The 12352-nt window shown below is 38.9% G+C and overlaps 1 protein-coding gene across 2 annotated transcripts in view; it reads left to right on the forward strand.

The window, feature by feature from the left end:
* The first annotated feature begins 2210 nt into the window (after positions 1–2210).
* The window catches only part of CTSS (cathepsin S), a 35878-nt gene continuing 25736 nt past the window's right edge, over positions 2211–12352 (forward strand). For both annotated transcript variants that reach the window (XM_011973589.1, XM_011973590.1), the window contains exons 1-3: positions 2211–2471; positions 3661–3787; positions 10213–10335. In XM_011973589.1, coding sequence (XP_011828979.1) covers positions 3662–3787; positions 10213–10335 — 249 coding nt within the window. In that variant the 5' untranslated portion in view covers positions 2211–2471; position 3661. The remainder of the gene's footprint in view (positions 2472–3660; positions 3788–10212; positions 10336–12352) is intronic.

The following is a 12352-nucleotide window of genomic DNA, read 5'->3' on the forward strand; positions in this document are numbered from 1 at the left end:
CCACTCTGGAGGCTGAGGGGGGAGGATCACTTCAGCCCAGGAGGTCAAGGCTGCAGTGAGCCATGATTGCATCACTGCACTTCAGCTTGGGTGACAGAACGAAACCCTGTCTCCAAAAGAAAAAAGCAAAAAACTCTAACAGAGTTTTTCAGGGAACTTGATAAACTGATTTGAAAAGTTCATATAAAGAAGAGTTAACAAGTACAAAATGCAAAGACAATGTTTAAAAAGAAGAACAATGATGGGGTGACCTAGATGACTTGCATCACCAGACATCAAGACATATTACAAAGCTGGTTTTTTTTTTTTTTTTTTTTTTGAGATGGAGTCTTGCTCTGTCGCCCAGGCTGGAGTGCAGTGGCACCATCTCGGCTCACTGCAAACTCCACCTCCTGGGTTCACGCCATTCTCCTGTCTCAGCCTCCCGAATAGCTGGGACTACAGGCGCCCACCACAACGCCTGGGCTAATTTTGTAGTTTTAGTAGAGATTGATCTCCTGACCTCGTGATCCGCCCGCCTCGGCCTCCCAAAGTGCTGGGATTACAGGCATGAGCCACCGCGCCTGGCCTACAAAGCTGTTTTAATTAAAACTGTGTGATACTGAAGTAGCAATTGATAAAAAGAACAGCTTCATGAGCTCAGAAACTGACCTATCTATGTATGAGAATTTGGTGTATGATAGAGGTAGAATCAAAATGGGAAAACAAAGAAAATAAGTTCCCTACCTCATACCATACGCAAAACTAAATTCCAGGTGAATTAAACACCTAAAAGCAGTAGCCATAGAAAAGATAAATAAAATGCTTTCTAAAAGTATAAAAATGAGTGTATCTTTATTACATTTGGATGAGGAAAACTTTCTTATATGAAACACAAACAGTATAGATTATACAGAAAAGCTGAATAAAATGTTCTACCTCAACACAAAAAAAATTTCATATAGAAAAACTCACTATAAACAAGACTAAAAGACAAGTGGAATTTCATAGGCTTATTCAAAGGAAGAAAAAATAAAATAAAAGACAAATGGAAGACTAAGGGAAGATGTTTTTAAGGGTATATAACTGTCAAAGATTAGAAACCAGGATATATTTTTAAAACACATACACCTTGGCCAGGCATGGTGGCTCACACCTGTAATCCCAGCACTTTGGGAGGCCGGGGTGGGTGGATCACGAGGTCAAGAGTTCAAGACCAGTCTGGCCAAGATGGTGAAACCCCATCTCTACTAAAAATACAAAAATTAGCTGGACGTGCTGGCAGGCGCCTGTAATCCTAACTACTTGGGAGGCTGAGGCAGAGAATCGCTTGAACCTGGAAGGCGGAGGTTGCAGTGAGCCAAGATCACGCCAATGCACTCCAGCATGGGAGATAAAGCACAACTCCATCTTGGAAAACACACACACACACACACACACCCCTCCCACAAATCCCTAAGAAAAAGCAACAATACAATAGAAAAATGAGCAAAAAAGATGAACGGGAAATTCACAGAAAATTCAAACGGTCAATAAATGTGTGAAAAGATCCTCAACCTCATTAGTAATTAGGAAAATGCAAATTTAAAAGATGATAGTTCATCTTGCTCCCACTCCACCCAGATAACCATTCTCAATTGGATATATTTGAGTGTATTCTTTTTTCCATGAATATACTAACACATACACACACACACACATGCATATTACTAAACTATACATATAGTATATATTAATAAAGACATTTTGAGTTGATGAACGAAGGAATGGGTGAGTGAGAATCAGACAATATCAGATCATGAATGAATTGTGTTAAAAGCAGTTAGACAGGTTTTCCTAGGAAATCATAAAAGGAGCTGGGATTTTGGGAGCTTTATCTTAATCTCTTTATAACTAAGTGTTTTCCATGTAAAAGTTGGTGTTTTTAAAATTTAATTTAATTTTTTTTTTGAGATAGGGTCTTGATCTGTCATCCAGGCTGAAACACAGTGGTATAATCATGGCTCACTGCAGCCTTGTCCTCCTAGACTGAAGCAATTCTTCCAACTCACCCTCCCTCCCAGCTGGGACTACAAGCATGCACCACCATGTCCAGCTAATTAAAAAATTTTTTTTGCAGAAACAGGATCTTGCTATATTGCCCAGGTTGGTCTTGAATTCCTGGCCTCAAGTGATCCTCCCGCCTCAGCCTCCCAAAGTGCTGGGATTATAGGCGTGAGCCACTGGGCTCAGACAAGGGCTCTTCTTGATGGCTTACTGTATCCCACTTTGTCCCCAAGACCATAGGGAGATGACTAGAGGTGACTGTACTAGCTAGATTTTAAACGAAACTGAAATGAAAGTTCACTTCCTCATTATGGATACCTCATGTGACAAGTTCCAATTTCTTTTAAAGTCAGTTGAACTGAAATCTCCCTGCTGCTTTGAAATCTTAGAAGAGAGCCCATCAATTCAAGGATTCTTACTGTGGGAGCACCTGCTGGTTCTATCACGTATGTATTGTTTGTTCTTTTTCTCCCATTTGGTCTTCAAACACTCTGTTTGTGTTTGTAACTTGTTCTGCCTGCTAGGTTTTCAATCTTTGGTTTCAGGAAGTAAACTAAAAAGTCATGTCGTTCAATTTGCTTCTTCTCTATTTTCAAAAAGTTAATGTCTGCTTGAGCATCTAAGCATCTAAGTTGAGGCTGAAACGTGGCTTTCTTTGGAATATAATTAAAAGGTTTACATGTTTAAAATTCCAGATGTTTTTAATTGAAAAGAAACGGAAAAGAAAGTAGAATCCAGTTTGAGGGAGCTAGTCGCTAAATTTCTGTTGAAGTCTCTTGAATTAAATACAGAAGTGGCATTTTAAAGAGTAGTTAATTGCCTCATTTGAAACAGATGTCTGATCATTGGGAAAAAAAAGATAAAAAGGAAAATAACCTACCTAAAGATGTGAATGAGAGTTGTCTTTTAACTATCTGTAAAGACTGTGGATATTTAAATAAGTCAGTTAAGAAGAGCTCATGTATTCAAAAATTCAGGAGATAAACTGATTTTTCAGAGGTTTGCCTCTCTTAAGGATGATTTTTTTTTTTTTTTTTTTTTTTGAGAGAGAGAGAGAAAGAGATTTCCTTTGATTAGATTTGTTGGCAAATCCTGGAAAGTCCCTGTTTTCTAACCCCCTAGATGTGTTTGGTTTACCAGATACTGGGAAATTCCTGAAAATCACTTTTTAAAGTGCTACTAAGCATTGGAAGTAGTATTTCAGACATAAATCTGCAGCTATTCCCTGTGACTATATATCCCAGGAATTTTCCTATATAATTCTCTTTATAATACTCTGTCCCTATTGAACAATGAGGTCACTTGGACACGGGAAGGGGAACATCACACACCGGGGCCTATTGTAGGGAGGGGGGAGTGGGGAAGGATGGCATTGGGAGTTATACCTGATGTAAATGACGAGTTGATGGGTGCTGATGAGTTGATAGGTGCAGCACACCAACAGGACACATGTATACATATGTAACAAATCTGCACGTTGTGCACATGTACCCTAGAACTTAAAGTACAATAATAAAAAAAAAAATAGTCTGTCCCTTTGATAGACTTTGCATTGTTATTTTCTGTTATGAAAAAATATGGTCACAACATATGCAGCTAATAGCAACACTTCCTATGTTACCTTTCCTTACACAGAATGAAACGGCTGGTTTGTGTGCTCTTGGTGTGCTCCTCTGCAGTGGCGCAGTTGCATAAAGATCCTACCCTGGATCATCACTGGCATCTCTGGAAGAAAACCTATGGCAAACAATACAAGGAAAAGGTAGACTGGATTGCCACTCGAGCGATATGCTTTTAAAAGAGTACTGTTTTCTACCTCTCAAAATTGCGTTCTTACAGGCAATGTTTTCAGTAAATATTTAGGCTGGGCGTGGTGGCTTGCGCCTGTAATCCCAGCCCTTTGGGAGGCCAAGGTGAGCGGATCACCTGAGGTCAAGAGTTCGAGACCAGCCTAACCAACATGGCAAAACCCCGTCTCTACTAAAAATACAAAAATTAGCTGGATGTGGTGGTAGGCGCCTGTAATCCCAGCTACTCAAGAGGCTGAGGCAAGAGAATCGCTTGACCCGGGGAGGCGGAGGTTGCAGTGAGCCGAGATTACACCATTGCACTCCAGCCTAGGCGACAGACTGAGACTCCATCTCAAAAATAAATAAATAAATATTATGTACTTGTTTCTTGCCAGATACTATTCTTGGTACCATACAGCAGGAATCAAAACAAAATTCCTATTATGGAGCTTTTATTATAGTGAGAGAGACAGGAAATAAGAAAATAAACAAGCAGACATGTAGTATGCTAGATGGTGATAAGTGTTGTAGATAAAAGTAACGGAAGGCATGGAGAGGAGGAAGGGCCCTGGGTGGCGGTAGTGCTGGTAGTGGTGGTAAGAAGTCTATCTATATGACAGGAGGGTTAGGAAAGGCCTCACGGATAGGGGTGCCATTTGAGCAGAGAATTGATGGAAGCCAGGGAGCAAGCAAAATACTTGCTTGCTATCAGGCCAAGGGCAAATGAGCACAAGCTCCTGAGGAAGGGCCACATTTGGGATGGCTGAGGAGCAAAAAGGCCTTACTACCCACATAGTGCGGCCAGATACTGTTTCTTGACTATCACTTCCCATTTTGTACTTCTGTTTTTATTTCAAAGCACGCTTGCTGATGTTAAGACCTTAACCCTACTGCTTTAAATAACTAAGTCCTGTAACTATGTAATATTTCTGTTTGTAAGCTAGTATCATATATTTCTTTATTTGACATATTATTTTGTATAAAAATGACACTCTTAGTAGGTCATATACTCTAAGTTTTATTTTTATTTATTTATAATTAAATAATAATTGTGTATATTTATGGAGTACAATGTGATGTTATGATACAAATATACATTGCAGAATGATTAAATTAGGCTAATTAACATATTCAGCACCACACATACTTATCCTTTCTTTGTGATGAGAACATTTAAAAATCCACCCTTTCAGTAATTTTGACATATAAAATACATTATTACTATTATCGGTAGCCACCATGCTATGCAATAGATTGCGAGAACGTGTTCTTCTTGCCTAAATGAAACTGTACTTTTTGCCTAACATCTCCCCTTTCCCTATCTACCCTCCTCCCAGCCTCTGCTAACCACCATTCTACTCTCTATTTTTATGAGTTCAACTGTTTTAGAGTCCACATGTAAATGAGATTATGCAGTATTTGTCTTTCTGTGCCTGGCTTATTTCACTTAGCATAACATTCTCTAGACCCATCCATGTTGTTGAAAATGACAGAATTTCGTTTTTTTTTTTTTAAGGCTAATTGGTATTCCATTATGCATGGAATACAATATGTACCACACTTTTTTATCCATTCATCTTTTAATGGACACTTTATAAGGTTGATTCCATATCGTGACTATTGTGAATAATGCTACAATGAACCTGGAAGTGCAGCTACCTTGTTGACATACTGATTGTGCTTCCTTGGGACATATACCCAGAAGTGAGATTGCTGGATGATATGGTAATTATGTTTTTAGTTTTTTGAGGAATCTCCATACTGTTTTCCAAAATGACTGTACTAATTTACATTCCCACTAACAGTGTATGAGGGTTCCCTTTTCTCCACATCCTCCCCAACACGTATCTCTCATCGTTTTGATAATAGCCATTCTAACAGATGTGAGGTGATATCTCATTGTGGTTTTACTTTACATTTCCCTGATGATTGGTGATGTTGAGCATTTTTTCATGTATCTGTTGGCCATTTGTATGTGTCTTGTTTTGAGAAATGTCTATTCAGTTCTTCTGCCCATTTTTAAACAGGGTTATTTTCTTGATGGTTACTTTGAGTTCCTTCTATATTTGGGATATTAGCCCCTTATGAAATGTATGATTTGTAAATATTTTCTCCCAATCTATGAGTTATCCTTTCACTCTGTTAATTGTTTCCTTTATTTTACAAAAGCTTTTTAGTTTGATGGAGTCCTGTGTGTCTATTTTTGCTATTGTTGCCTGTTCTTTAGGGGTCATATTCAAAAAACCATTGCCTGGACCAATGTTGTGGAGTTTTCCCCTGTATTTTCTTATAGTAATTGTGTAGTTTCAGGCCTTATGTTTATGCTTTCATTCATTTTGAGTTGATTACTGTATATGGGGTGACATAAGGGTTCAATTTCATTTTTCTGCATTTGGATAGCCAGCTTTCCCAATGCTATTTATTAAACAGACTATCCTTTTCCCATTGTGTGTTCTTAGCACCTTTGCTGAAAGTCGATTGACCATAAAATTGCAGGTTATTTCTGGGCTCTATATCCTATTCCATTGGTAAATGTGTCTGTTTCTATGCCAGTACTATGCTGTTTAAATTACTATAGTTTTGTAATATATTTTGAAACCAGGCATTTTGTAATGCCTTCAGCTTTGTTCCTCTTGCTAAAGATTGCTTTGACTATTCAAGGACTTTTGTAGTTCCACATGAATTTGAGGATTGTTTTTTCTATTTCTGTTAAGAATAACATTAGAATTTTGATAGAAATTGCACTGAATTAGTTTGCTTTGGGTAGTATGAACATTTTAGCAATATTAATTCTTCCAATCCTTGAGCATGGAATATCTTCCCATTTATTTATTTTATCTTAAATTTCTTTCTTTCTTTCTTTTTCTTTTCTTTTTTTTTTTTTTGAGACAGAATTTTGCTCTTGTTGCCCAGGCTGGAGTGCAATGACATGATCTCGGCTCTCCGCAACCTCCGCCTCCCAGGTTCAAGCAATCCTCCTGCCTCAGCCTCCCGAGTAGCTGGGATTACAGGCATGCACCACCACGCCCAGCTAATTTTGTGTTTTTAGTAGAGTCAGGGTTTTTCCAAGTCGTTCAGGCTGGTCTCAAACTCCCGACGTTAGGTGATCCTGACCTCAGCCTCCCAAAGTGCTTGGATTACAGGCGTGAGCCACTGTGCCCGGCCTATTTTGTCTTCAGTTTCTTCCATCAATGTTTTATAGTTTTCAGTATATAACATTTCAACTCCTTGGTTAAATTTACTCCTAAGTATGTTTTAAATGCTATTGTAAATAGAATTGTTTTCCTAATTTCTTTTTCAAATAGTTGTTAGTGTATAAAAACACTACTGACTTTTGTATGTTGACTTTGTGTCCTACAACTTTACTGAATTCACATATCAGTTGTAATAGTTTTTTGATGGAGTCTTTCCTTTCTCTCTCTCTCTCTCTTTTTCTTTTTTCTTTCTTTTTTCTTTTTTTTTTTTTTTTGAGACGGATTCTTGCTCTGTCGCCCAGGCTGGAGTGCAGTGGTGCAGTCTCGGCTCACTGCAAGCTCCACCTCCTGGGTTCAAGCGATTCTCCTGCCTCAGCCTCCTGAGTAGCTGGGATTACTGGCACATGCCACCACACCCAGATACTTTTTGTGTTTTTAGTAGAGACAGGGTTTCACCATGTTGGTCATGCTGGTCTCGAACTCCTGACCTCATGATCCACTCACCTTGGCCTCCCAAAGTGCTGGGATTACAGGCATGAACCACTGTGCCCAAACCTTTTTTTTTTTTTTTTTTTGAGATGAGATCTTGCTTTGTCACCCAGGTTGGAGTAAAGTGGTATGATCATAGCTTACTGCAGCCTCAAACTCCCAGCTCAAGTGATTCTCTTGCCTCAGCCTTCCAAGTAACTGGGACTATAAGCACATGGCACCACACCTGGTTAATTTCTATTTTTGGTTTTTGTAGAGATGGGGTCTTGCCATGTTGTCCAGGCTGGTGTTAAACTCCTGGATTCATACAATCCTCCCATCTCAACCTCCCAAAGTATAGGCATGAGCCACCACACCTGGCCAAGACTTTCTATATGATCATGTCATCAACAAACAAAGGCAATTTTACTTCTTCCTTCTCTTATTTGGAGGCCTTGTATTTATTTTTCTTGCCTAATTGCTCTGGCTAGGATTTTCAGCACTATATTGACTAGAAATGGTGAAAGTGGGTACCCTTGTCTTTTTCTGATCTTAGCAGAATTGCCTTTAAATTTTCACCCAGTTGAGTATGGTGTTAGCTGTAGTCTTGCCATATATGGCCTATTTGTGTTGAGGAACATTCCTTCTACATGTAATTTGTTGAGAATGTTTGTCATGAAAGGATGTTGAATTCTGTCAAATGCTTTTCCTGCATCTATTGAAATGATCATATGGTTTCCTTGGTGCTGATGAATTTCACCCTCACCCACACCCTTTATGAAGAGGTTCCTCATTTCAAGGTTGACTGGAGTTAGATGTGCAATTAGCACCATTATCTGGTTGAATGAATGCTATCCCTCTGTTTAATAATTCCAATCCCTCAGGAGGAATGAACCTGACTTTTGATTAGTATCCTACCTTTATAATTGATCTCAAAGTGCACTTCTTTTTATTTTTTTTTTCCTTTCTTGTACTTAGATTTGTTTGTCTTTATACCATTGCTTCTCATCTTGCGGTTTGGAAGTAAGCCCATCATGCATGCCCATTATGTCAATTACTGGGGTAACAGTAAAACCTTGCTCCAAGGGAGAGAAACCTGCATCCAGACTTGCTACCCAGCAAGTCTGGCTTCAGCTATTCTAGGAGGCACCATCCACCTTGCCTTCTACATCATTGTATTCTATGTGAATGAATCTCCTGAAGGACAAGAAAATTGACAGTCATCTTGTAAATTCACTGTGAATAAAATTAAAATAATAGAACCAAAAATAACTTTTCAAAAGACTATATATAAAGGAATAATATGTACACTAACAGACAAGAAAAAATTAGAAATCTTAGAAATAAAAAATATTGTCACTGCAATAAAAATCAAAAGGATTTCCAGACTGTAAGGAGTTGGATAGTATCTGAAAGATACTACTGAGGGATTCACCCTGAATGCAGCACCTAGAAATAAAAAGAAAAATATAAGAAAACGCAAGTAAGAAGATGAAAGAGAGTTTGAGGCTCCAAAATACTTCGGATAGGAGTTTCTGAAAAAGAGAATTAGATGGAATGGTGGAGAAGTAATATATGTGGAGACACTGATTGAGAATATTCCAGATATGAGACAAGGTCCTGAGTCATCCAATCAAAAGTACACAGCTGAAGGTAAATAAAGAAACCTACACCCAGACACATGTAATGAAGTTGTAAAACATGAAAAAGAAAGAGAAAATCATGGCTGGGTGCATGGTTCACACCTGTAATCCCAGCACTTTGGGAGGCTAAGGGGGCACGATCCTTTAAGGCCAGGAGTTTGAGACCAGCCTGTCTCTACAATAAAATAAAACAAAATAAAATAAAATAAAATAAAAATAAGCTGGTTGTGGTGGTGCATGCTTACAGTCCTAGCTACCTGGGCAGCTGAGATGGGAGGATAGTTTGAGCCCAAGAATTTGAAGCTGCAGTGAGCTGTGATCATACCACTGCACTCCAGCCTGGGTAACAGAGCAAGACCCTGTCTTTAAAAAAAAAAAAACAACTGGCTGCAGTGGTACACACCAGTGATCCCAGTTATGCAGGAGGCTGAGGTGTGAAGATTGCTGGATCCCAGGAGGTCAAGGCTATAGTGAGTGCACTTTGCTGCACTCCATCCAGCCTGAGTGACAGAGCAAGACTGTCAAAAAAAAAAAAATAATAATAATAATAATAGTAAATTTTAAAAAGAGAAGGAAATTCATGTTTATCATAAAATAATATTAATCACCATCAAAGCAGTTAAGAGCAAGAATTAAAATTAATATGTGAAGTTAGCAGTTATATTGGATATATTTATGCATTTGCATGCTCTCAGATCCACATTTGGTAGAATGCTTCAAAAATGCTATTTTCGGGTGGTGCAGTGGCTCACACCTGTAATCCCAGTACTTTGGGAGGCCGAGGCAGGCAGATCCCCTGAGGTCAGGAGTTTGAGACCAGCCTGGCCAACATGGCGAAACCCCGTCTCTACTAAAAATACAAAAATTAGCTGGTGTGGTGGCATATGCCTGTAATCCCAGATACTCGGGAGGCTGAGGCAGACAATCACTTGAACCTAGGAATCGGAGGTTGAAGTGAGCTGAGATCATGCCACTGGACTCCAGTTTGGGTGACAGAGTGAAACTCCATCTAAAAAAAAAAGCCATTTTCATTATCAAACACTTACTTGTCCAGGATGCAGTATGACTATGTTCTTCTTCATTATGTTTTAGAATGAAGAAGCAGTACGACGTCTCATCTGGGAAAAGAATCTAAAGTTTGTGATGCTTCATAATCTGGAGCATTCAATGGGAATGCACTCATATGATCTGGGCATGAACCACCTGGGAGACATGGTAGGTACATTACAAGGAATCCCACTTTCATGTCTGGGTAAACATCATTTCCTTTCTGTCTCCCCAAAAGCAATTTGAAGGTAAACAACAATAACAAAGGAACGTATAGTACAAAGTTGGAAAACAGTAGAATTTAAGGACATAAGAACTTGTGCAGAAATTCCTTACTTAGTTCTACTTTGACTGCTTTCTTTCTTTAACAAATCACTTCTTTAAAGGAAATTTTAAACTCACAGACTACCATTGTTTTTTTAAAATCAATTCTAGAAAGTATTACCTAAAGACTATCGACAGGCTTTTATAGAAAGTTGCCATACTTATTTAAGTCTAGATTGACAATTTAGTATGATCCATCTGCTTTCTTAATGGGAGCATGTGGGTATTTAATCTCACAAATAATCTTCTATTGGTTTTCAGATTCTGTTCTGTCCTACAAAACTTTACCACCGTTGCCAAAGTGAAGAAGGGAACGCCCTAGGTAGACTAAACTCCTTCTTAAATGCAGGAATCTCATTTGTAATTCTTTCTCACATGGGAAACCAGTTTAGTCCACTTTTTAGACAGCGCTTTTATAAAATTCTGCCTTGCTTTGAAACAAAAATCTGCCTCCCTGTAACTTCTAGTTTTTACCATTCTCTTTTCCTCCTTCCCCATGAAGGTGCCTAACTGGGATGCTAGTGCGAAGTGTGAAACTAAACAAATCCAGATAATTCACCCCACCAGATCCTAATGGAACCTCTGTTGGTCACAACAATTACTGGTTTTTCTCAGTTTTTTTTATTCCATGTCAGTTTTAAAATATATTCACAGTTACAGTTATTAGGATATTAGAAAGAAGGATAGGCTGAGCGCAGTGACTCATGCCTGTAATCCCAGCACTTTGGGAGGCCGAGGTGGGCAGATCACGAGGTCAGGAGTTCAAGACCACCCTGACCAACATGGAGAAACCCTGTCTCTACTAAAAATACAAAATTAACTGGGTGCGGTGGCTTATGACTGTAATCCCAGCACTTTGTGAGGCTAAGATGGGCAGATGACCTGAGGTCGGGACTTTGAGACCAGTCTAACCAACATAGAGAAACCCCATCTCTACTAAAAATACAAAATTAGCTGGATGTGGTGGCACATGCCTGTAATCTCAGCTACTTGGGAGGCTGAGGCAGGAGAATCACTTGAACCTGGGAGGCAGAGGTTGCAGTGAGCCGAGGTCACGCCATTGCACTCCAGCCTGGGCAACAAGAGTGAAACTCCGTCTCAAAAAAAAAGGAAGAAAAGAAAGAAGGATATAAGTGAAAGAGATATATATATAGTCATGTGTCATATACATTTTGGCCACTGATGGACCACATATACCTCAGTGGTCCTTCAAGATTATAATGGAGCGGAAAAGTTCCTCTTGCCTAGCGAGTGATGTTGTAGCCACCATAGCAATGTAGCACAATACACTACTCACTTGTCTGTGGTGATGCTGCTGTAAACAGACCTACTGCTCTGCCAGTGGTGTAAAAGTATAGCACATAAAATTTTGCACAGTACAAAATGTTTCATAATAATAAATGACTATGTTACTGGTTTATGTATTTACTATACTATACTTTTAATTGTTATTTTAAAGTGTACTCCTACTTATACTTTTAAAAAGTTAACTGTAAAACAGCCTCAGGCAGGTCCTTCAGGAGGTATCCAGTAGAAAACATTGTTATCAGAGATGACAGCTCCATAAGTGTTATTGCCCCTGAAGACCTTCCAGTGGGACAACAGGTGGAGATGGAATGCAGTGATACTGATGATCCTGACCTTGTATAGGCCTAGGCTAATATGTGTGTGTGTGTGTTTGTATATTAGTTTTTAACAAAAAAGTGTAAAAACTTTTAAAAAAATTTTTATTATACTTTAAGTTCTAGGGTACATGTGCACAACGAGCAGGTTTGTTACATATGTATACATGTGCCATGTTGGTGTGCTGCACCCATTAACTCGTCATTTACATTAGGTATATCTCCTAATGCTATCCTTC

The sequence above is a fragment of the Mandrillus leucophaeus genome, unplaced genomic scaffold (assembly GCF_000951045.1).
Source record: "Mandrillus leucophaeus isolate KB7577 unplaced genomic scaffold, Mleu.le_1.0 Scaffold139, whole genome shotgun sequence".
Lineage (NCBI taxonomy): Eukaryota > Metazoa > Chordata > Mammalia > Primates > Cercopithecidae > Mandrillus > Mandrillus leucophaeus.